This window comes from Triticum urartu, chromosome 2 (assembly GCF_003073215.2).
Source record: "Triticum urartu cultivar G1812 chromosome 2, Tu2.1, whole genome shotgun sequence".
NCBI classification, from domain to species: Eukaryota; Viridiplantae; Streptophyta; class Magnoliopsida; order Poales; family Poaceae; genus Triticum; species Triticum urartu.
Window position 1 is genome coordinate 694,347,005 of NC_053023.1, and position 22,163 is coordinate 694,369,167.

Genomic DNA, 22,163 nt, shown 5'->3' on the forward strand with positions numbered 1-22,163 from the left:
AACCCCAAAGTTATTCCATATGAGTCCACCATACCTACCTATATACGGTATCTACCTGGCGTTCCAAGTAAATTTGTATGTGCCAACCTCTAAACCTTCAAATAAACATTCTGTTTTGTACGCTCGAATAGCTCATGTATCAACTAGGGTTGTCTGTATCTTCCATGTTAGGCGGGTTATTCTCAAGAGGAGTGGACTCCGCTCCTCACTCACGAGAAAATGGCTGATCACCGGGATGCCCAGTCCCATGCTTTATGCAAATCAAATCAAAATAATTGCAAACAAAACTCCCCTGGGACTCTTGTTAGTTGGAGGCACTCGTTGTTTCGAGCAAGCCATGGATTGATGCTTGTTGGTGGAGGGGGAGTATAAACTTTACCATTCTGTTTGGGAACCGCCTATAATGTGTGTAGCATGGAAGATATCGCCATCTCTTGGTTGTTATGTTGACAATGAAAGTATACCGCTCAAAATATTATTCACTATGTGTTAATCCTTTGGTCCGGTACTCTATTAAAAGGAGGCCTTAATATCCCTTAGTTTCCAATAGGACCCCGCTGCCACGGGAGGGTAGGAAAAAATATGTCATGCAAGTTCTTTTCCATAAGCACGTATGACTATATTCGGAATACATGCCTACATTACATTAATGAACTGGAGCTAGTTCTGTGTCATCCTAGGTTATGACTGTTACATGATGAACCGCATCCGGCATAATTCTCCATTACCGATCCATTGCCTACGAGCTTTCCATATACTGTTCTTCGCTTATTTACTATTCCGTTGCTATTGTTATCATCACTATAAAACACCAAAATATTACTTTTTCTATTGTTACTTTTGTTATCGTTACCACTACTATCATATTACTTTGCTACTAAATACCTTGCTGCAGATATTAAGTTTCCAGGTGTGGTTGAATTGACAACTCAGCTGCTAATACTTGAGAATATTTTTTGGCTCCCCTTGTGTCGAATCAATAAATTTGGGTTGAATACTCAACACTCGAAAACTGTTGCGATCCCCTATACTTGTGGGTTATCAACAGCTAACCATGATTAGTTTGTACACTCTGTAGAGGTCTGCGCACTTTTCCCCACAAGACTCGATCTCCTCCGTTAGATTTCTCGCACTACATGGTGTTTGAGAAACGGATGACTGAGACACAGTCTTTCATAAGTATTAACTCTAACCCTGGGTAGACAGTACCAACCTACACCCCCTACATCTGCTAGCCTACCACTGGAAGAGGTCATGCAACCTACTCAACTATGCTAGAGACCATAATAGCTTGTGGCTGCACACGGAAGTTTCTAACATGAATAATCGTATGATCCCTTTGAGCCTGGGTGCTGAACCATAGGATGATCACACGGGTACTCCGGGATATCCTAGGACAACACTGAATTCTCCAGGTGCCCGCAACCAATCCACCCAGATGTGTGTTTAAGTAGCCACCTTAAGTTAACCATTAATTAACATCTCACATCTGTCATGGATACACTCAAACCCAATCCACGTCTACGAGCATAGCATGACAATATAAACATAACGTAGAAGTAACTCCCAAAGGTTTGATAATAAAAGGGCAATGGGATCTACCTCATCAACTACTTCAAAATACCCACATGTTAAACACAACCTAATCATGCAGTGTTTGAGGGTTGTAACTAATGCATAAAAACTGGGTAATAAAGGAGTATGATTGATGTGTTACTTGCCTTGCTAATGATCCGCAAAACCTAGAGACTCGTAGTAGCACGCTGCGCACTTCGGGTATTCTATCGCAAACAAACAATAGCATACATAAGCACTCAAGCATAAATGCACGGGTAAAACTCAAACAAGAAGATCAAATCTGAAAGTCCAACTGAAGAGATTCGATCTGCAAAAAGAATCAATCGAATCAGAGCTACGGAACTGAAACTACGATCAAAAGAACTTCATATTCAAATCTGCTTGAAACCAAATTTTAAATTGTAAAAACCTTGTTCAAGTTGATTAAACAAAAAGAGGGGCTTGAGACGAAGATTTTGGCGTTGGTTTCACTGGATTTGAACAAACGGTTTAGAAACGACGAGGGTTTGAAGATCAGGGGCTAATCTACGATAAAAATAATCGCAGATAGGTCCCTGGCTGAAAATAAACAGAAAAAGAAAAATCTATCGGACGAACGTTCGCTAACAAAAACAAACGGGCGAATTCGTTCGCTAAAACGATCGAATGAACGAACATTTGCAAACGAACTAAACCGAGAAAACCGAACCGATCTATAAAAAAACCAAATCTAGGGTTTTAAAAAAACCCGATCGGTTTTTACCTAAACCAAAAAAATAACGGCGGCAGTCGCGCGAGTCCGACGAGGCGGCGGCTCGGCGAGGCGGGCGACGGCGCGGGACGAGCGGCGGCTGCGCGACGCGGCGGGGCAGGTGGCGACGGGGCAGCGGGCGGCGCGGGGCCGCGGCGGCAGCAGGCGCGGCGGGGCGAGGCGGCGGTGGTTGCGGCGCGGCGGCGGGGTTCAGGACGAGGAGAGGAGGGGACGGCGGCGGCATATAAAGGGGGAGGGGTCCGACTTGGGGGGAGGCAAACCGCGGCGGCGGGGGCATCCCGGACTCCGACTGGAGTCCTGCTCGGGCACGCGGGCGAGCGGGGAAGGCGGTGGCGCGTGACGGGCCGGCTAGGCTTCGGCCCAGTTCGGTCCGGGAGTTTTTTCTCTTTTTTTAATAGATTCTATAGAATAAAAATTCTAAATAAATACAAAGAAATTCTATAAATGTCAAAAACAATTTTCATCGTCTACATAAAATATTTAGAACTTAGTGAACATTTTCTTGACCTAAAAATGTAGTTTTGAAAAATGCATATTTTTTTAATTCAAATAAAACAGCAATAAAATACAAATAAAATTATTTATTTGATTTTAACATTTTCCTTCAATATTTATTTTATTTTGGAGAAGTCATATTATCTTCTCTCTTATATTATTGAAATATTTTCAGAGAGAAAATAATTAAAACCAAATGAACCTCTTTTCAATATTTGAGAAAATTCAAATATGAAAATAAATGAAATCCCCAACTTTCTCCATAGGTCCTTGAGTTGCTTAGAATTTCTAGGATCCACAACCAAAATACAAACCAAATATGATATGCATATGATGACCCATATATAACATTTCAAATTGAAAATTTAGGATGTTACATTTTGCCGGAGCCACTGTGCTCTGACCCCTGGGCTAGGAGCCCATCCGCAACAACTCGATTTTGGGTGTCACAATGACAAGGCTAGGCTAAATCGGATATTGTTGATATCCTACACAACGTGAGCCAATGCTGCCAGCCGCTGATACAACAAAATCTGTACATATACATTTATACACTAATAAGCACGATATAGATCGACCAAAATAGACGAAGAGGTTGAGAGGATACCAAGCGTTCCTCACCCAGCTTTTAAAAAAGGGAGGATACCAAGCGTTCCTCACCCAGCTTTTACAAAAGGGGTCAGAAGTAGTTTAAATTTTTTTGAGGTGTTTGGATAAAGGAAATACCATAGTCTTGTAAACCAAACGAGGCCTAACCATATGAAAATCAATGATAGTTTGCCTTAATCTCTTTCTACTGGATGTGAGAGAAGGATATTAGAAACCGAAGCCGGATCTCTTGACGTTGTGCCACTGACGCATGGGTTCGGGTCCACGCGTCAGTGTGTGCGCCGTACGTTAGAGGAGCTGCGTCCATCAGAAACCATGGCTAAGTTTGGGCTCCAGCCAAGTTCACTCGCATGAAAAACCACCCACTGAGGAGTGATAGCACACCACCACCACAACCCCCCTCCCTTCTGTGTCGCCCCACATGGCGACGGGGAGGGAACCCTAGATCGCGCCGCCAGTCTTCCCTCCCCTCCTTCCTCCTCCTCCCTCGCCATCGTCAGGGGGCCTGGCCGGGCAAAGGCCGGTCGGCGACGACGGCGGCAGGGCATCCTCGTCCTCCCGCGCGGTGGGGTTGGCGCGGGCTAACATCCCGGGCCAGGGCATGGCGCTGACGCCGGGCGCCACGGCGGTTCGTCTACAGCGACGGTGCGACGGGCGGCACGGTGGCGGTGTGTGCCTGGGGCGGCAGCGGCGGTCGGCCATCCTTCTCCTCCAGCGGCAAGGGTTGCGGTCGGCACAGGTCGCAGGCGGCTGCCTCTTCTTCGGTGCGGGCTGGCGGAGGTGACGATGCAACAGTGGTATGCTCGACCCCCTCCTCTACGGCCGTCGTGGCGCATGAACCAACTGCTTGTGGCGGCTCCTCTTGTGCTCTGGTTTGGCTCGGCTGGCTGGCACGTGGCATGGGCGCCGTGAGGGGGATGGCAGGGGTGCCTCCGAACTCACCGTCGCCGGGATTTGGAGGTGCCAGATCGGGCGTCTCGGGTGGCTGCAGCACAGCTGGCCGTCGGCATTTTCCCTGCCCAGATCTGGTTGTCGGTCGCTCGTGCCAAAGGAGCTTGTTTGGGGCGGAAAGAGGGGTCTTTGTTGCCCCTTCATCGGTTGACGATTTTGGTGTGCGGCGGTGGCGGTCGAGGGGTGGTCTCGGTTGTCAAGGCGACGACCTCAGTGGTGGGAGGCGATATGCTCGTGGGCGGAGCTCGCAGCTTGGATGTTGGCCGGTTGCCATGGTCGTGCGGGCGCGCGTGGTAGCTTGGGTACGACGGTCGGTGGCGATGGTTCTGCAGCGTGCTTGCGGCACTCCGTCCCAGAGGCGAAGAGGGCTTGCCGGGTGAAAACCCTTTCTAGCTTTGCCAGGTCGGCGGCGCCTACGGGTGCCGTATCCTTCTTGAAGGCATCGTTGTGGTTCCTCTTCCGCTTCCGTGTTGCTCCGAGGGAAACCACGATCCCTTGATCGGGCGGTGGTGGTACTTAGGTGCCATGACCTTGTTGAAGGCTCCATCTTGGAGTAATCGGTTCGTTGTGCACAGCTTCGACTCTTCATTGTGATTCGTTCACGGTTGAGGCCTCCGACAACTTCAAGCGGCCCTCTCTCTTCCTGTAGATGGCTTGGAGTTGTGTGGGGTGGTGTAGCTGTTCTCAACATTCTTGTATCTTGCCCTGTGTGTGTTGGTGTGGAGTTGTATGAGGTTGGTTGTAACTGGATCGGTGCTTTATATATAAAGCGAGGCGAAATTCTTTTTCGGAAAAAACCACCCACTCTCATAGCATCTCTAGCAGACCTCTTATATCGCGCCCCTTAAAAGTGTGTTTATAATTCGCGGCATGCCTCGCATATAAACCAAAAACAGCCGTGGCAGAACAGAAACTTTAAAATGAACCTGTAAATTCTAAAATCAAAATTCGCGTGAGAAATCAAACTACTCAAGTAGAACTACTAGCGGCATAGTTACTTGATCATGATACAGAGTCATACATAGTCGATTTTTTACAAACTAGATGGGAGGAGCAACGGCCATCCTAACCCTAATGCCAAAATTTGGCTCAGCGGAGCCATCTAGGTGCGGCGGCGACGCTGTTGCGGCGGAGGAGCTCAGTCCTCGTCATTGGAGCCGAGGTCGATGTAGATGTCGTCAAGCGCCTTGGATTCGTGGTGTCATGCTGCCAAGTTGTCGTCGAACTCACACGCCTTCACGAGCCCTTGCTCGAGGAGGAGTTTGTCGAGGTCGGCTTCCCGTCGACGGCGCTGCTCTGCCTCCTCCTCCTCCCGCGCACCGCGCAAGAGGATGGCGGCCTCCAAGGCGTCCGCCTCCGCCGGGGGGAGGAAATCCTCCGGCCCGACAACGCCACCGTCTCGTCGCTCCGGCTCCCTTTTCACCGTGCGGAGCAGTGAGAGCTCCTCCGACTCTTTTTTCACCGGCGTGAACGCCATACGGGAGCTCGACGCACCAGTGGAGGAGCTGCCTGCGCCGGAGGAGCCGTCCACGCCGAAGGACGGCAGCACCTGCCTGCGGTCGTACTCCTCCGTCTCGCGGCGGAGGAGCGATGGCGACGGCTGAAGGCCTTGGTTGAGGTACCTCCAGGCACTCTGTTTCCTCACGGCGTCAGCGGCAATGCACCGCTTCTGCTCGGGGTACCGCGGGCGCTGCGGCCCATGGACCAAATCCCGCGCCACATGGTGGAGTTGGGCGGCGTATTGGAGTCGCCAGCAATGAGAAATCAAGAGGGGAGAGGAGGGATTGCGGCGGCGCAGGGATATGGTTAGGCCCCGTATATCAGCCGCGAACCTTAATTATACTGCAAGAGAGGGGCGGTTTCTGGGCCACTGTAAAAGATTTATTGGCCAGAGATGATCTCAAGACACATAAACCCTTGAAATAGTTCACCTCGTTGACACATTCTCCCGGAGACTCAGATCCAGGGTTCCCCGATCATGGCCAGGAGACCCGTGATGGCGCCAGAAGTTTGAGGGAGTGAGTGGCCGCCGCCTTGATTGCCTCTTGTAGAGCTAACCCTAGGAAAATGTTCCCTGAGGATTCTTGTTATCTTTTTTTATGATGCAAGAGTTCAACATCTTACGAGTTTTCAAAATCTACAATAAAAAGTGCAGCATCATAGCAACAAATACCACAATAAAAACTGCAGACCATTATCTCACGAGTTTCGAGACACAAGTATCTAAGTTCTCAAGTTCGACTAAAGGTACGCCAATAACATCATGTTTTCTGAAGTAGAAAGAGTATGTACATATGGGAGCATCCAAATCAAACGAATTATCATGCCCACATGGGAAGAGACACGGATTTCTTATCTAGATATTCGAGACTTCTAACGTCAGCGGCCCACGGGCGTAAGATAATTACATGAGCCAACCGGGCCCACAATAACACCGCTGCAAAACTTGGTCAAGGCATCAGAACATGGCGGTGACCCGCAGAATAGTCCTAAGCTACAGGTGCTCCAAAAAACCTGTGCAAAAAGAGCTTTGCACGATTGTTGACGCCAAAGGCCTGCGATCAGCTCCCTATACGTTGAAGAGATATCCGAGATCTTCCACGGTGAGCCGAGTTGCGATGCCTCCTGTTTTCTCGTCGCCAAATGCTGATGCCACCATCTCCCTCTTTTTTGCCTGCCAACAGAAACATGCACATTTTGTCACAACAAAAAACAGGGGAAAAAATATGAAGGGGGCAATAAACACAAGCAGAGTGCCAACAAGTTCGGACAAAGTTATTACCTGCAGAGCTAAGATGCGATCTTCCACTGTGTCATTGACTGTGAATCGAGTGACAGTCACAGGACGGGTCTGGCCGATTCTGTGTGCTCTGTCAACCGCCTGGTCCTCAGCGTAAGGGTTCCACCAGGGATCGAGCATGATCACATGGCTAGCAGCTATCATGTTTAGACCAAGATTACCAGCCTTCAGTGACATGAGCATCACTCTTACCTGAATATAAGGAACAAGAACAGTTTTTTCTGATTATTTGTTGTTTGAATGGTGGAGATGAATTACTAATTTCTAAATGGTAAATGTAACAACGCTGAAAAAGAAAGGAGTAGAACGTACCGCTGGGTCAGCCTTAAACTCTTGCACTGCTTCTTCTCTATCGTCGAGGGACATTGACCCATCAAGCCTTCTGAAGTTTATGAAATTGCTATTCAGTGAAAGCTCCAGGACGTTCAGCATGCCAGTCCACTGGGAGAAGACAATAGCCTTAGGAGCATCACTATCAGTAGGGCCATGTGTGTTGAAGATTGATTTAAGCGTGTCAACGGCCGCCTTGATCTTCGATGAGATGTAACTGGCTTCGCAAATCGAGGATGATTCATCTGCTGCTGCTGCAGCAGCAGAACTATCTGCTCCTGCTGCTGCTGCTGCAGCTGCCGATGATGCAGAATTATCTGCTCCTGCTGCTGCTACTACTGCTGCCGATGATGCTGATGCTGACGCTGCAGAACTATTTCCTGCTGCTGCTGCTGCAGAACTAGTTATTGCATATGACTCCAACTCATCAGAGATACAGAGCCTTAATACTGGGCGTGAAAAAAGCAATTCAGAACTTAATTTCTGTTTGCAAACAGGGCAGACTTCCTCTTCACTTAAGCTCTCTTGTGCACATTCATAGCAGAAAATATGGCAGCATGTTGTTATTACAGCATTCTCAGGTGGTTCCTGCAAAATGAGGGAACAGAGTAAATTATTCTATACTCATTAAAATAGTTGTGAAAGAACAAATACTTCAGCTAAATAAAAACAAACCTTTGGTCCTGTGCGAGAGTCCATGTCGTTCTTTCTCTGCTCCTGCAAACAAATGAATATTTCAGAGGCAAGGTAACAATTTTTACACATACAGATGTTGACTAAATTTTACACGTACAAATGTTAAGTGACCAAGCTGCTTACCGCACATATCATACAAATTGGTCGCCGTACCTCCAGCTTTTCGAGCAAATTCATCACTATTTTCCTAGGAAGTTGTTTTGCCATTTCTATGGAAGCCGGGTCAGTATAATTTGCTTGATTGTCATCCTTCAGAAGATAAGGGTGATCACAAGCTTGCCGAAGCCGCAGCAGCAATACAAGAATGTTTGCATAGTTTTGTTTTATTGTTCCAGCAGCAGCAAATTCCTGCGTTATAAACAGGAAACATATGAGCATCACAAACAAAAGGATTTTTTGTGGGGAAAAAATAAAAATGGTATAAATTATTAAGAGCATTGAATGTTAAATTCAGACTGCTAAACATAATAGCTATAATATTAATGCAAATATTTTGATTATGTTCAGGAAGAGAAAATAGCGAAGGCATCGAACAATCCCTCTGAGACCAATACAGCATAAAAAGCTCATCAGATCAAAAGGTTCTATCAGTTAATATAAGACAACCGGGATAACAAATAGTTTGGGAAGTATCAATAGACAATATATAATCATGCTATTCTAAGAGATATTCTTGAAAGCCACAACTGAGTTGTGATAACTCAAAACTGAGCTGTTTTTCGACTTCAACGAGTGTGCAGGAGATACTGCTTTTGAGATTATACAACATTAATGCACCACAATTGCCAAAAGTTTAGATATGATCTAAACACAACATCCAACTGAGTGACCAAGGATATAAAAACTGAATAAAATTAAGTTTGTAAACTTGAACCTACCTTGAACTTTTCCCGAGAACCTTCTTCAAGAGCCAAATAGAAATACCGTTCCTCTTGTGTGAAATTTATTTTCTTCAGTTCAATTGTCTTTGGAGGTACTTTTATAATAGGTTCTCCATCAAGTAGTGTTTCTAATGGAAACAGTTCGTAAGTGAATCAATGCCAGAATATCACAACCAATGAAGAACCAAGTTACAGCTATGCGCACTTTAAGACACAAAACATGATGGAACTACTTTCCGAGTAAAGGAAGTAATATACACAAACATTATTATCTAAATAAAATCAAAAGGTGCTTACTGTCTAGATAGTTCCCTATATTTTTGTACTTTGTTCCCCCTCTCCTTCAGTTTCTAGTTTTGTTATGTATTTCATGGCTGGTGGAATGAGAGTAAATTATGCTAATAAATATACATATGAAAAAATGCATTTTCCAAGACAAAGGTGATAAATTCATGTTGCCATATATAGAATGTAAGTCAAATACGTATACATCTACAGATGATATAAAATTAATATCAATAGTTATCATAGATAACAAACAATTCTATAGGCAAAGGCGTGTGGATTTACGCCTTTACGGCATGTAAGTCAAATACAGATAGATAGATAGATATAGACAAACTGTCAAAGAATTTTATATAGAATGTAAGTCAAATACGTATACATCTACAGTTGATATAAAATTAATTTCAATAGTTATCATAGATAACAAACAATTCTATAGGCAAAGGCGTGTGGATTTACGCCTTTACGGCATATGGTACTTCCTCCGTCCCATAATATAAGAACGTTTTTGACACTAGTGTAGTGTTAAAAACGTTCTTATATTTTGGGACAGAGGGAGTAGATAACAAACAATTGCAGATAGATAGATATAGACAAACTGTCAAAGCATTTTATTTCACCTTTTGTGCGCCGCAACAGAATTATCTTCAAGACAGTTTGAAGTTTCTTATACCCCTGACTTGAGCCTCTAGATATTGGACCCTTTATCATCGAGCGGAACAAACTAAATGAAGAATATGGCTCATATTTTAAAAAGCGGAAATAACTGTACAGGTCGTCAATTGTATTTTGCATAGGTGTACCCGATAAGCACCATCTCCTTTTTGCTTTCAGTCCACAACAAGCTCTAGCAGATTTAGTCCGGTGATTTTTTATTGTTTGAGCTTCATCCAGCACAACTCTAAACCATCGTACCCTGGCAAGTGGACCACCATCCAGGTCAGCAGCTGAACTGTTAACCTTCTTTTTCTTTATTGCCTTTTTCTTGGTCTGTTTTGACAGTTTTCTTTTACGAGCAGCAAAATCTGGACATAACCCATACTTTTCATCGTTATTTGGCTCCATATCGTCATCAGAGTCTTGTTTGGGCACTTCTTGGCCTACAATAGTATATGTGGTGACAACAACATCATATTTTGCCAACTCAGTTGGTTTTGAAGTCCTTGAACCTCCATGATAAACCAAAACAGATAATCTGGAACTTTCAGCAACCTTGGCTTTGATCTCACTAGCCCACTGCTTAAGAATGCTAGCCGGGCAAACCACCAGTGTTCCTGCAGATGGTCTAGTAGCAGACCTGGAGGTTGATGCAGAGGATGGTAGATTCACTCGGCCCTTCTTCTTGGGCTCAACTTTAACAGTATTGGCCATTCTATTAAAAGCACTCCCCGACGAACTAGCACAGAGCTCATGATCAAGCCTATCTGAGGGTTCACCCTTGGGTTTGTTCTTGTCCATTGCCATCACTATATCATCATCATCAAGATCTAATGGCACAGAATTTTTACTGTCGGAATCAGCAGACATGAAGTTAAACTGTTGAACCCTCTCCTTTTGTATTAGGGCAATTGTTGATATTGTCTTCCCAAGACCCTACATCATGGGAAATTATCTGGCACTAAGAAAGGAGAAGTGGTAAAATAATTAACAGCAAGTGCAATAAGCTAGGAAATGAAAATAACCTGATCATCTGCCAAAATTCCACCTGGACAATGCGAACTATTCTCTTTGGAGAGCATCCAAGCTAATGCTATTCTCTGTCAAACATACAAGAACATAGCAGTGAACAGGATATCCAGAGTAAACATACCAATAACAACAGCTGAGGTTTTGGAAGATAAAGTTTACCTGGTGCTTAAGGAGTGATATGGACAAAACACCTTCAGGCAGATCTTCTTCCTTTGTTTCCTGACTGATATGCTGCATAAAAGTTTTGTTTACAATCCATAGTAACTAGAATCCGATCAAAGTCACCCGGCAATTAAAGCATATATGATCTCCACAGTGACTTGTAAAATTATATACCTGTAGGGCTTCTTCATATATAGCTCTCTCATCACAAGCAAGAGGCCTTTTTTCTGCGTTTGGTTGGCCTTGCATGCCAAAGCCATTGGAAACTTCAGGGTCATTATTAACTGGATTAAAGGAAGGCATTGATGGAGGAAACATCCTCTGTGAATGCAGGCCTTCATAAGCGTAGACATCATCTGACAATTACGAATGGCGAAAAAGCATCTTAATTAATCACAGTTTGCACCAGCATGAATATTTTTGTTCAAACTAAATGAATAAGGTACATACTACACACCGCTATCGCTATCAGTTTTGACGTTCTGGCTGGTACCAAAAGGAAGTTTCCAATCCATTGACGATGTAGATGAAAACATCCCAGTTCCACCATCAGCATAATTAAACCTTGCAGTAAGATCCTCCTCGTCACTCAAACTTGGATGACTGGTTGGAAATGATGGAGGCGGAGCCGAATACATATAGACATCATCATCTGACAAATTTGAACAGTGAAGAAACATTAATCTTGCTACTGGTCACAGGCTGCAGCGGTGCCCTTTTAAAAACTGTTAATTGTCAGAGTTAATCAAGGATAAATGCAGCGTACTCACCATCATCAATTTCCTGCTTGGTTTTACCGTATGATAGCATCAGCGAAGAACTTGAGAGAGGATAGATCCTGTGTGATGAACCAGCTGGAGATCTATAAGAGCATGAAGCGTGATTGCTACTTAACCAATCATCATCATCCAAAGTGATTGGCTGTTCTGCATTGTTCTTGGCAAACGGCGTGTTGAGTAAAAGAAGAGGGGAGTCAACGCCGTCAATAGGAACAAGATTGTCTTTTCTGTCCTCTGAGCACAGATGCGTGATGTCTTTGCCTTTTGAACACAATTTAACATCGTCCTCACTATCTGAACACAAGTCAATAATCTCCATGTTGGTGGCGAACTCGTGACTATGCAAACTTGCCAACTATCTTGCGCAACGGTCCAGAGGGGTCTTGTCGATTCAAGTGTCTAAATCCTGCAAGAAGCCAAGCAGACGTTAGCTGGCAATAATAACACCTGGAGTAAATAACAAACAAATGTGGGCAAGATAAACATGTGCAGGAAGCAGGTGGATAAACCTCTCCAACAACAATGCGTTCTAAAGGCACAACGGCGACCGGGATTGCAGCTAGGTAATTGCAGCCGCAAATTCAACGAAGAAGTACACTGAAACCTTAACCTTTTTTTTTCAAACCAAAGGCAGTACAGGAACAGAACAGTGTCGTCAGACAAGCACCGACTGAAACTACAGGTCGCAGCCGACTTATAATTTATATAAAGAAAACGATGGAGCAATCAAGAGAACCGAGTCGCGCACAAATCTACGGGACGCGCAATCCCAGTCGGCCTCGCCCACGATCGCCAAGAACTCCCCCGGCCGCCGATGCGACCGATTCCCAGCGCCCGACCTAGGCGAAATCGGCTAAAGGCCGCGGATTCAATACCGCTCTACATACGGACCAATTCCAATCAAACCCTTCCATCGAAAAGAATTCAAGAACGGCTCACGACGCCATTCCGTCCGAACCAAGATTCAAAAACTCACCCCCAAGAAAGCGACGGCGGGGAGAGGCCAGGCCGGAGCCCGCGCCGGGCCGCCCCGTAGACCGGGCCGCGCGGGCGGCGGGCGGAGATCGCCGGGGGCGCGGCGGGGCGGAGGGGGCGGGGCCAACGGAAACCTGGCCAGCTGCGCCAATCGGATCGTGGGCGAGGGGATTTAGGAGGGGCGGGCGAGCGGTTCGTTGGTGGCGGCGGGCGGGCGAGGCAGACCGAGCAGGGTGGGGGCGCGGCCTGGGACTTACGGGCGAGCGATGGTCGTGGTCGTCGCCCCCTCGGGTCCCTGTCGGGTGAGGCCGGTGCGTGGGGGCCTGCGTGTCAGCGGGCGCTCGTGGAGCGGGAAAGGGAACGTTCGGATTGGCTGGGGGGGGGGGGGGGGGGGGGGGGGGGGGGGGGGGGGGGGGGGGGTTGGATTTCGGAAAGGCTTGTGGCGGAAGGAAACGCGGCGGTGAATGCTCGCGACGTGCCGTGACGTTGTACTTACCGTTGGTTGATTGACGCGTGTGACTCGTTGCTGATGAATTTTTTTGCTTTTGTGGAAAATCTAATGTGTGACCGTTCGCCCTCTGGCCAAAGAGAGAAACGGCATGCGTCGTCGTATTGAGGAGGAAGGAGATCGGTGGACATGGGATGAAAATAGGAGGAATAAGCTTTCCGGCGATTGAACGGATGTGATGAGCAGAGTAAGGTGGTACATTTTCTTCTTTTGAGCAAACAAATTGACTTTTTTCAGAGAGAATTTTTCGATCCATTCATAATCAATAATTGCAACACAACCAGGTCCATGGAACAACCAGCGACGACTACAAGCGCCGGAGCGAGCGATGGCGTGCCGATGTCATAGTTGTCCCGCCTCGGAGTCGGTCAAATCTTATTGTAGTAGATTGTAGTAAAGTCGTCATGCTAAGGTATCTTGTGACCAACCACCTGAGTAGCAATCATCGTCGCAACTCAAGCACCAAAGACAAAGGTATCACTCGTAAAAGTGATTTTCATCGTAGTACTAGCTCTTGCGTTAGGTGAAATCCAGCCAATTCGTGCAGCATCTTATTCAGGATCTCGGTGCTCCCAAAAGTTGTGAGCGACTCCAGGAACAAGACTCTGCCACCTCTGTGCGTCACCGAATGAAAGAAGAAAAGAGCATGTCGTACATAAACCTGGGTTTTTTCCACGTCGTCCGTAGGCAGGAAAGACTGGCGCCGAAAGATATATATGTTTTGAAGAGAGAGATCCGCGGGCAAAAATCTTAAAGGAATGACTGACTGAAGGAAGGAACAGACCGTAGCAAAAGTCGAAGAATATGTGAATCGGGAAAAGGGAGACCCAGGCGCAGTGTTTCACGCGTTAGTTGGGCCCCTGATCCGCATAGACCAAGGGCGAACGCTCATTTGTTTACGGCATGGACTACCAGGGTCATGATTCACATTTCCTCGTTCTCTTTCTAGCTGCCCATGTGGGTGGTTGCTATCATCCCTTTTTGATAGCTTCTTATCCGCATCCTCGAGCTCGCTCATAAAGGAAGAGTAGCGCGCTAGCGCGGCTCGCTTCGCTTTTCGACGCGGAGCTCGCGGTCTCGAGTTTTTCAGGGTCCTCGAGATCGCATTTTAGGTCGAGTAGAGACGCTAGGGAGTCTGTGGGCTTCCCTTGGCATTTCAAGATGGCCTCTACTTCTAAGTCATGTGAAGTACCAGTTGTGGACAGATCCCTTGGCAGAGTATCAACTTGAGATTCTTCTTTCACCCTTCAGGAACCTGCTAGTAGATAGAAAGATAAAGCAGCCTATCAACTACTTATCTATGCCGATTACTAGAAAAGGGCAGCAGCTTTCTACTAAAATCGGCTTTGGCACTCCTACGACTATTACTCAAAATAATAATAATAGTGAAAGGACAGTCGAATCTGTGACTACGTCAAAGGCTAGAAAGAAAAAAGAAAAGCAGACTAAAAGAGAACAACAAAAGAGGGATCACTTTCGATGATTGAACATCACTTTTATATCCAGATTGGAACTGGACTTGAACCTTTATATCCAGATTTCACTCCACTTTCACTTTCGTATCAGGAATGTCGTATGCTTGCATATTCGTCCATAGGGCAAATCAGATATGTAATTATTGGAATAATTGTTGGAGACTCAAATGATGGATATGCAAGCATGATAACTTATATGATGTTGTATATCTCCACGAAGCTGGCTCACAGCAGTTCTCTCCTCTAGAGTGTAAAATCATGGATGGAGCTTGATGCAGACAAAAGAAAAACAAACTACTTCTCTTGATGTGGTCAGAGCGAAGTACTAATAGTCACAGAAACAGCAGGTAAGCCAACCTTCCCCGTTGCTTTTCTTTCAACTAACTAGAAAAAGAAGGGGGCCTGCTGCTATGGCAGCAAGGGTTATCCATTTCATAGACGAGGGTGGGGGAGAAGCAAGCCGAACCTCTGATAGACCCGGACACGTCAAAAATTCTCGGCGCCGAGAGAAAGACGAGATTCAGTAAGTAATTCACTGAGTGCTTTCTTTTATAAGAAGAGCGTCGGCTTGGAAGAAGAAAATGAAATACGAACAACCGAAACAAAGCATTTGTTTCAAGCGTTGTCGTGTCCTTGAGCTTCAAAGTCTCAAAAATCTTGATCGAGAAGAGTAAGCATTGCCCGGTGTTTACACTTTCTTTTCCTTCCTCATTCACCAATCTATCATGACCGTCTTCTTTTCCTCCCTGAACTTATTTGAGTTGGTTTCGATTGGTGAAGTCACCGGTATGGTATATGGTTTAGTACCATGAAATAGAGTCATAAATCAGAAGGATCAAACCTATAAGGCCTTGTACAATGCTAGATACTTAAGAAGGTGGTTAGAAAAATAAAAGGTTTTTTTTTTCCTGAAACATCGGTGTCCATTTTTACTGGAGCGACGCCTAATTAAGTGTCTACCCTCCACAAATAAGCACCGATGCTTACAGAAATGAATTTATTTCTCTAAGCACCCCCGGATTGTACAACGCCTAAACACACAAACATAGACGAACAAGACTGGATCTAAACATATCCATCGAAGACCAGCACTGACCAAATCCTACGAGATCAGACAAAGACACACCTCGACACGCCTTTCGACGACGCTTGACGCATCATCGAACCGGGATCAAACATGGGTGACATTTCCAAACGAGTTGATTTTTTTTAATACTCAAAACATGACATGAGGTCGAGGACACTTAAGTGACCATGAACAATTAAAAAAAAACTTCGTCCTCAAACCAGAAGTAAATCAAGATACTTTGAAGTCATCATCGTCTCTATATTCAACACTGGGTTCTTGATTTTCTCTCCAGTTTCTGGAGAGAGAGAAAAACTTGCAAAAGAGCAAAGCTGCACGAAATAACTAAGCTCGAATGTTTGATTTAGTTTTTTTGCGGGGTAAAAAAAGTTGTATTGCAAAATTACAAGGTTGTACTCAAAAGTGTTTCCCAATACAAGGTGGCCCTCTCAGTAGCCATATAGCAGTGCTACGCTGAGTTCAACTATACAACTCCAGTCACAAGTTGAGCGAGCAGAGCAATTCTAGCAGACCTCGCATTTTGCCGACCTGTAAAATGTGTTTGCAGGTCGCACGGGGCGGTTATGCAGGCCGAAATTTGCGGCGGCAGACTAGAAACCGCAAACAAATCCCTAAATTTTTAAAAAAGTTGTTTCGCACGAGAAATTTAAGCAACAGCTCGCCGGAGTTCGCTCGCATAGATGGTTCTTCTTCGCATAATAAGTTCATACACGCCACATACATACATAAAGGTTAGATATGCTAGACAGGGCTTACGCTACCGCATCACTGCAATAAAATTGAGCTCACCGGAGCTCCTGCGGTAGCTGCCCACCGGCGGCGATCAGTCGGAGTCGGAGTCGAGGTCGACGAAGAGCTTCGCCTGCTCCTCCTTCATCATGCGCAGGTCGGCCTCCTTCGATGCGTGCGCCTGCGATGCCGTGAGGCCCGTCTCGAGGAAGAGCCGCTCGTACTCGAGCTCGCGCCGGATGCGCTCTTCCATCTCCTCCTGATCCCTCGCCGACCGGTCGAGGACGGCGCGCTCGAGGAGCTCCTCCTGCCCCGGTGGGAGGTAGTCCTCGGTTCCGATGACGCCTCGGCGCGGCGGCGCATCGGGCACGGCCTCCTCCGGCTCCCTCTTTACCGGAACGAGCCGCGAGCTCGATGCGCCCGCGGATGAGCACCCCGCGGACCCGTGGCCGGATGAGCTCCCCGCGGACCAGTTGCCGGAGGAGGCGCGGCGGCGACGAGCGCGCTCGAGCTCGCGCCGGTTGAATGTCGGCGGCGGCCGCGCACCCTGGTTGAGCCACCAACGCGCCCCCCGCTTGCGCGCGGCGTCAGATCTGGCGCGGCGGCGGCGCTCCGCCTCATCTCCCGAGTCGTCCATGGTGGTACAAGGCTCGCCTGCGGCGAGAAATCGAGCGGCGCGGTGGGGAATTGGAGGGGAATGCGGCGGCGGGAGGATAGGGTTTCGACCCGCATCTGCCATGCAAAACCCGAAGTTATAGTGGCTCGGGGTTTGCGTTTGCGTGCTGCGGCAAAAAATTTACGGACCGGACACCGATGCAGCTTTTGGTCTGGTCAGAAAAATGGACCGAGCCCGTATAATCATCGGAATTATGCGGGTTTGCGCCGGATGCGGGGTCTATTAGAGTTGCTCTAAGCCAGTGCCAGATAATGTAGCCAAAGCCTGTGAAGAGTCTCAACGGACAATGACAGGCAAAAGCTGTGAATATAACACTGTCTTCATGTCTCTCGGGGTCGTACATGCTGCCGTTGTCCAACTAGTTGCAGCTGGAAACCATTGCCAAACATTTTACGGCCTTTTTTATTATTATATAAAAACATTTGCAAAAAAGGAAGTTTATGAAAACAACCTTAAATGCACGATGTGTTGTAGTGTGAGCATCCACGGAAAGAGGTAAATACACTAGAAGTCAAAGAACTTGCACGCAACGTTCAGTTTAGTGCATAAACTTGTAAAATACGTGTTTCTGATCATCTAACTTGTCCTCTTGTTCGTATACGGTGCTTTTTACGGTATTCAGTCGTATCCCTATGCATGCCACATGGAGGGGCCCACTGTCAGTGGCTGAGACGATGGTAATCCGCATGCACGTTTTTAGATAGCACCCTATTTGAGACTCCTAAGATATATATCAAAGAGTAAAAATACACATTCTGAACTATGTTTTCTCTTATCTAGATTATTAATTTAAAATTATTTGAATTCAGACAAAATTTCCGTTGATTTGTCCGAATTTTTTCATTACTAAAACCAATGTTACTTGGACTACTATTATGAAAAAGTTCAGACCTCGGGCTCGAGGATGTACATTCATTCTACACTATATTTTCTTTTATCTAGATTTTAATTTAATTTTTTCAAATTCAAACAAAAAATATTTGATTTGTCCAGAATAATTTATGTACATCCATTCTGCATTGTACGTTCTTTTATCTAGATTTTTAAATTTACATTTATTCGAATTCAAACATAAATTGAGTTTATTTGTCCGAAAACATACGTACATTCACTGTGCACTATATTTCCTTTTATATAAATATTTAAATTTAGAATTATTCGAATTCAAACAAATTTTTTGTTGATTTGTCCAAAAGAATTTACGTATATTCATTCTACATTTTATTTCCTTTATCCAGATTTTATAATTTTAAAAAATCAAATTCAACCAAAATTTTCGTTGGTTTGTCCAAAAGAATTTGCATTCATTCATTCTGCACTATTTTTTGCGGGAATATATATTTAAAGTTAGGTACCATGTGCAAAAGAAGATCTATCTTTGCGTAAAAAAATTAAACATAGCTCACTGCCATTGGAATACATAAATTTTATACTATACAATACATAACACTTTTATCATTTTTATCTCTATTTATCACTGATAAACTAAAATCAAATCTATCTTACATAGAAAAAACAATATACAAGATAAAATTTGTTTGTGTTACTAAGTGTCGGTGTGGCCTGATGGTTGGCACTTATACACAATGCCATAGTATCAAACTGGGGCTTTCCCTTTTCAGCAAACCCTTTTGTCATTTTAATTTCTATTTTTTTATGCAGTACGTGTTAAATAGCTTTAACTGTGCATTTTAGCGTCAACTGTTAGATTTTCTTTTTTGAGGAAGCGTCAACTGTTAGTTGGTCTAATTGCTCTCTACGCTAGGCGGATCGTGCTAGCTCATTGGTTTGAATCCCATCATGCGCTGCAGCTTCTTTCATTTTATTTGAGGATTGTTTGTGTAAAAATAAATAGAATGTATGGGTCCTTTCTTAAAAAAAAACAGCCTCAGCCACTGATGGTGGCCCTGCCACGTTGGCACTCGTAGGGATACGGTTGGAAGCACCGTATATGCACGAGATGACGAGTTAGATGACCAGAAACACGTATTTTACAAGTTTATGCACTAAACTGAACATTGCGTGCAAGTTCTGTGACTTCTAGGATACAAACTTTTGGTCTTTTTATGAACCGTACAGATTTTTTTCGATAGTTGCTATATTGAATGTGTGTTACCTGATTATTATTTTTAACCTCATTCATATTATCATTCTTCTTGCACAATTCATTCACGAGTGTTCATGTTATCAAATGTGGTATATACCTTTTTTTTTACATTTTGTGGTTCGAGATGTATATCCTCATCACAGGGTTGGGCCGCAAGTTCAGTGGCGGAGTTAGATGTAGACTATGTCTGGGGCTGTGCTATGTTGAGTGATAAATTTTTATGATTTTCTATGCTTTGCATGAAGAAATTATAAAGGAAGTTGTTTCTAGGCCTGACGCTATAGCCCTAGCTGCCCTAGGCCTGTCTCCGCCACTGCGCAAGTTGTTGCAGAAGACTCACATTCCACTCATTGTACATGAATAAAACTATATATCTTTACCATCATAAAACAATTTCAACGGATCATTGTGATATGATGATAAAGGATCTCCTTTATATTACAAAACAACCAACCAATACAACAAACATTGTTGGGCGCAGCACAACCTAGCCGAAAAGATAAAACGAGAGAAAGAAAGAGAAACAAATGTCGACACTGGCAACTTGACAAAACAAAGAAGTTCGGCAACCGCTACGCCCTCTGGAGATGTCCCACCGCGCTCCAAGCACACCGAAAACGTCGCGTACCAAGCAACACCTTCAAGAAGGGAGGCGACGCCGCCGCCGCCGCTGCCCGGACGAATCCTAGGGTTTCGCCCGGTACACAGAGGGTCGTGGGGTATACCCGAAGCCCTTCAAGCAGGAACGACGGTGCCCGCGCAGGCATCACCACCTCGGTGTCGGACGAGCTGACAGGGATTTCTCCCGACCCAAAAATCCCTACCACCCTCGGACGATCTGAGTGCTTTACCAACCCTATCATCCACCAGTATGCGCCACCACGACCTTGGAATTAACCTTGTCACCAAATTGAGGCCATCGACACGGGGCCTAGAGGAAGAAAGAAGGAAGAACAGGCCCAGGGGCACCAACTACGCAACCAAGCGGGAGGAGACTACCTCCAACACTGACGCGGAAGCCGATCGGACACCACAGCCGGGACAAATCGGGCCCCTACTTGCTCGATCGGGCCTAGATGGGCCCGAGAAGCCCCCCGCCACGCCGCAGCACGCCGGCTGGCAACGTCGCCGCCAGAAGGAGCCCCCGCGGGAACCACCCCGCTGAGCTAGATCGCCGGCGGTTGAGCCACACCGCCGCCAAAAGGAGCACCCTTGCCCCTGCCGCGTGCCCGGGGAAAGACCAGCCCGCCGATGCCAGCTTCATGCGGGCAAGGCCCTGGTGGACCACGTCGCCGCCGGCGACAGCAGCAGGGGAGGAGGGCTGGAGGAAAATTGGGGACTAAATGTCGGATTATTGTCATATCCAAATTTGCTTCATTTGGTCGCGCAGTTGCTTAGTCTTTTCTGGCTCCTCAACGCGCAAGTTTGAGTCTACGATTTCAAAATCAACATATACAGAGGAAATGTTTTGTTTTTCTCAATTATGATGATTCCATCGTCTCAGGCATTTTATTTGTCAGCAAGCGGTCGTCAACATGGTCAAACATGCAGAAGAATGTTATTCTCTTAATCCATATTAATTGTCTCTACTAAGGCCCTGTTTGATTCATAAGTCCTAGGACTTGCGAACCAACCTGTGATTGGATGGTTAGAGGCACTGTGGTATCCTAGCCCACCAGGATTCAAATCCCGGTGCTCGCATTTATTTCTGGATTTATTTCAAAATTTCCGGCGATGCGCGTTCAGTGGGAGGAGACGTTTTCGTCGACGACGAGATGCCTACGGTGACTTCTTAAATTTCAAGATGATATGCCGGCTCAGCCTTTCGGAGGTGCTCATAGGGGTAGGTTGTGCGTGTGTGCGTTCATAGGGGTGAGTGTATGCGCGTGTATATGAACGCTTGTGTCTGTACTGATGTTCAAAGAAAAGTCCTAGGACTTTTTTAGTCTCAACTTATAAGTCCCAAGTCCTAAAAAGTCTCTACCTGTTTGATTCTTGGGACTTAAAATAAATTAAAAAAACATATTACAACTATAAGTCCATATAAGTCCCTCATTGAGAGTCTTATTTCATAAGTTCCAAATGTCCACTTTAAGTTTCTATAAATCTCTCTCTCTCTTGTTTGGTTTAGATAGGATTTATAGAGACTTTTTTAAGTCTCTAAATCAATAAATCTCTGAAAACAAACACCCTCTAAATCAACGACAATCAATATAGACAGGAGGAAGTAACTCATTTAATTCTAGTCCCGAGCTCAAATGAGCTCAATGGACAGTAACATCCAAAAATATTGAAAAAACCCAGAAAATCTGAATTTCTGGAGTGATGATTTTGTTTTTTCGTCATGGGTTCTACAAATGTCGTTTCACGATGAAAAGTTTCAAGCGTGTAAAACTTTTGTCAATGCTTGTCACTAAAAAGTTTCAGATTTTTCGTCTAATTTTACTGTTCACCAGAGCTCAGAGCTCTGAGCTTGGGCTAAGAAACTGCGTGTCCATTTAATTCACCCTACTACCGACAAATGAGAAGCTCACATGTCAGTCACCTAGTGAACGTAGTAAGTGGCAAAATTAAAGCCTCCACCGCAAACAAATAATAAA

General features: G+C 45.5%; 1 protein-coding gene across 1 annotated transcript; it reads right to left on the reverse strand.

Moving 5' to 3' along the window:
* Positions 1–6,626: 6,626 nt before the first annotated feature.
* Positions 6,627–13,225, reverse strand: LOC125539820 (helicase-like transcription factor CHR28). The gene is made up of 13 exons (XM_048703338.1): positions 12,983–13,225; positions 11,998–12,412; positions 11,685–11,879; positions 11,402–11,583; positions 11,225–11,296; positions 11,059–11,133; positions 9,997–10,969; positions 9,089–9,219; positions 8,334–8,558; positions 8,190–8,231; positions 7,497–8,102; positions 7,167–7,376; positions 6,627–7,058 (listed from the first exon to the last, which is right to left on the reverse strand). Exons 2-13 carry the CDS (start codon positions 12,323–12,325, stop codon positions 6,954–6,956), a joined length of 3,144 nt encoding a protein of 1,047 aa, XP_048559295.1. The 5' UTR covers positions 12,326–12,412; positions 12,983–13,225; the 3' UTR covers positions 6,627–6,953.
* Between the last annotated feature and the right edge of the window lie 8,938 nt (positions 13,226–22,163).

What these genes read in the sequence shown, in the direction of transcription:
- LOC125539820 (XM_048703338.1), bottom strand. Translation starts at nt 12,325, where the DNA reads ATGGAGATTATTGACTTGTGTTCAGATAGTGAGGACGATGTTAAATTG. An exon ending in CAAAACTGATAGCGATAGCG is followed by an intron (nt 11,584 to 11,684) that starts GTGTGTAGTATG and finishes CGTAATTGTCAG; the next exon opens with ATGATGTCTACGCTTATGAA. An exon ending in ATCGCATCTTAGCTCTGCAG is followed by an intron (nt 7,059 to 7,166) that starts GTAATAACTTTG and finishes TTCTGTTGGCAG; the next exon opens with GCAAAAAAGAGGGAGATGGT.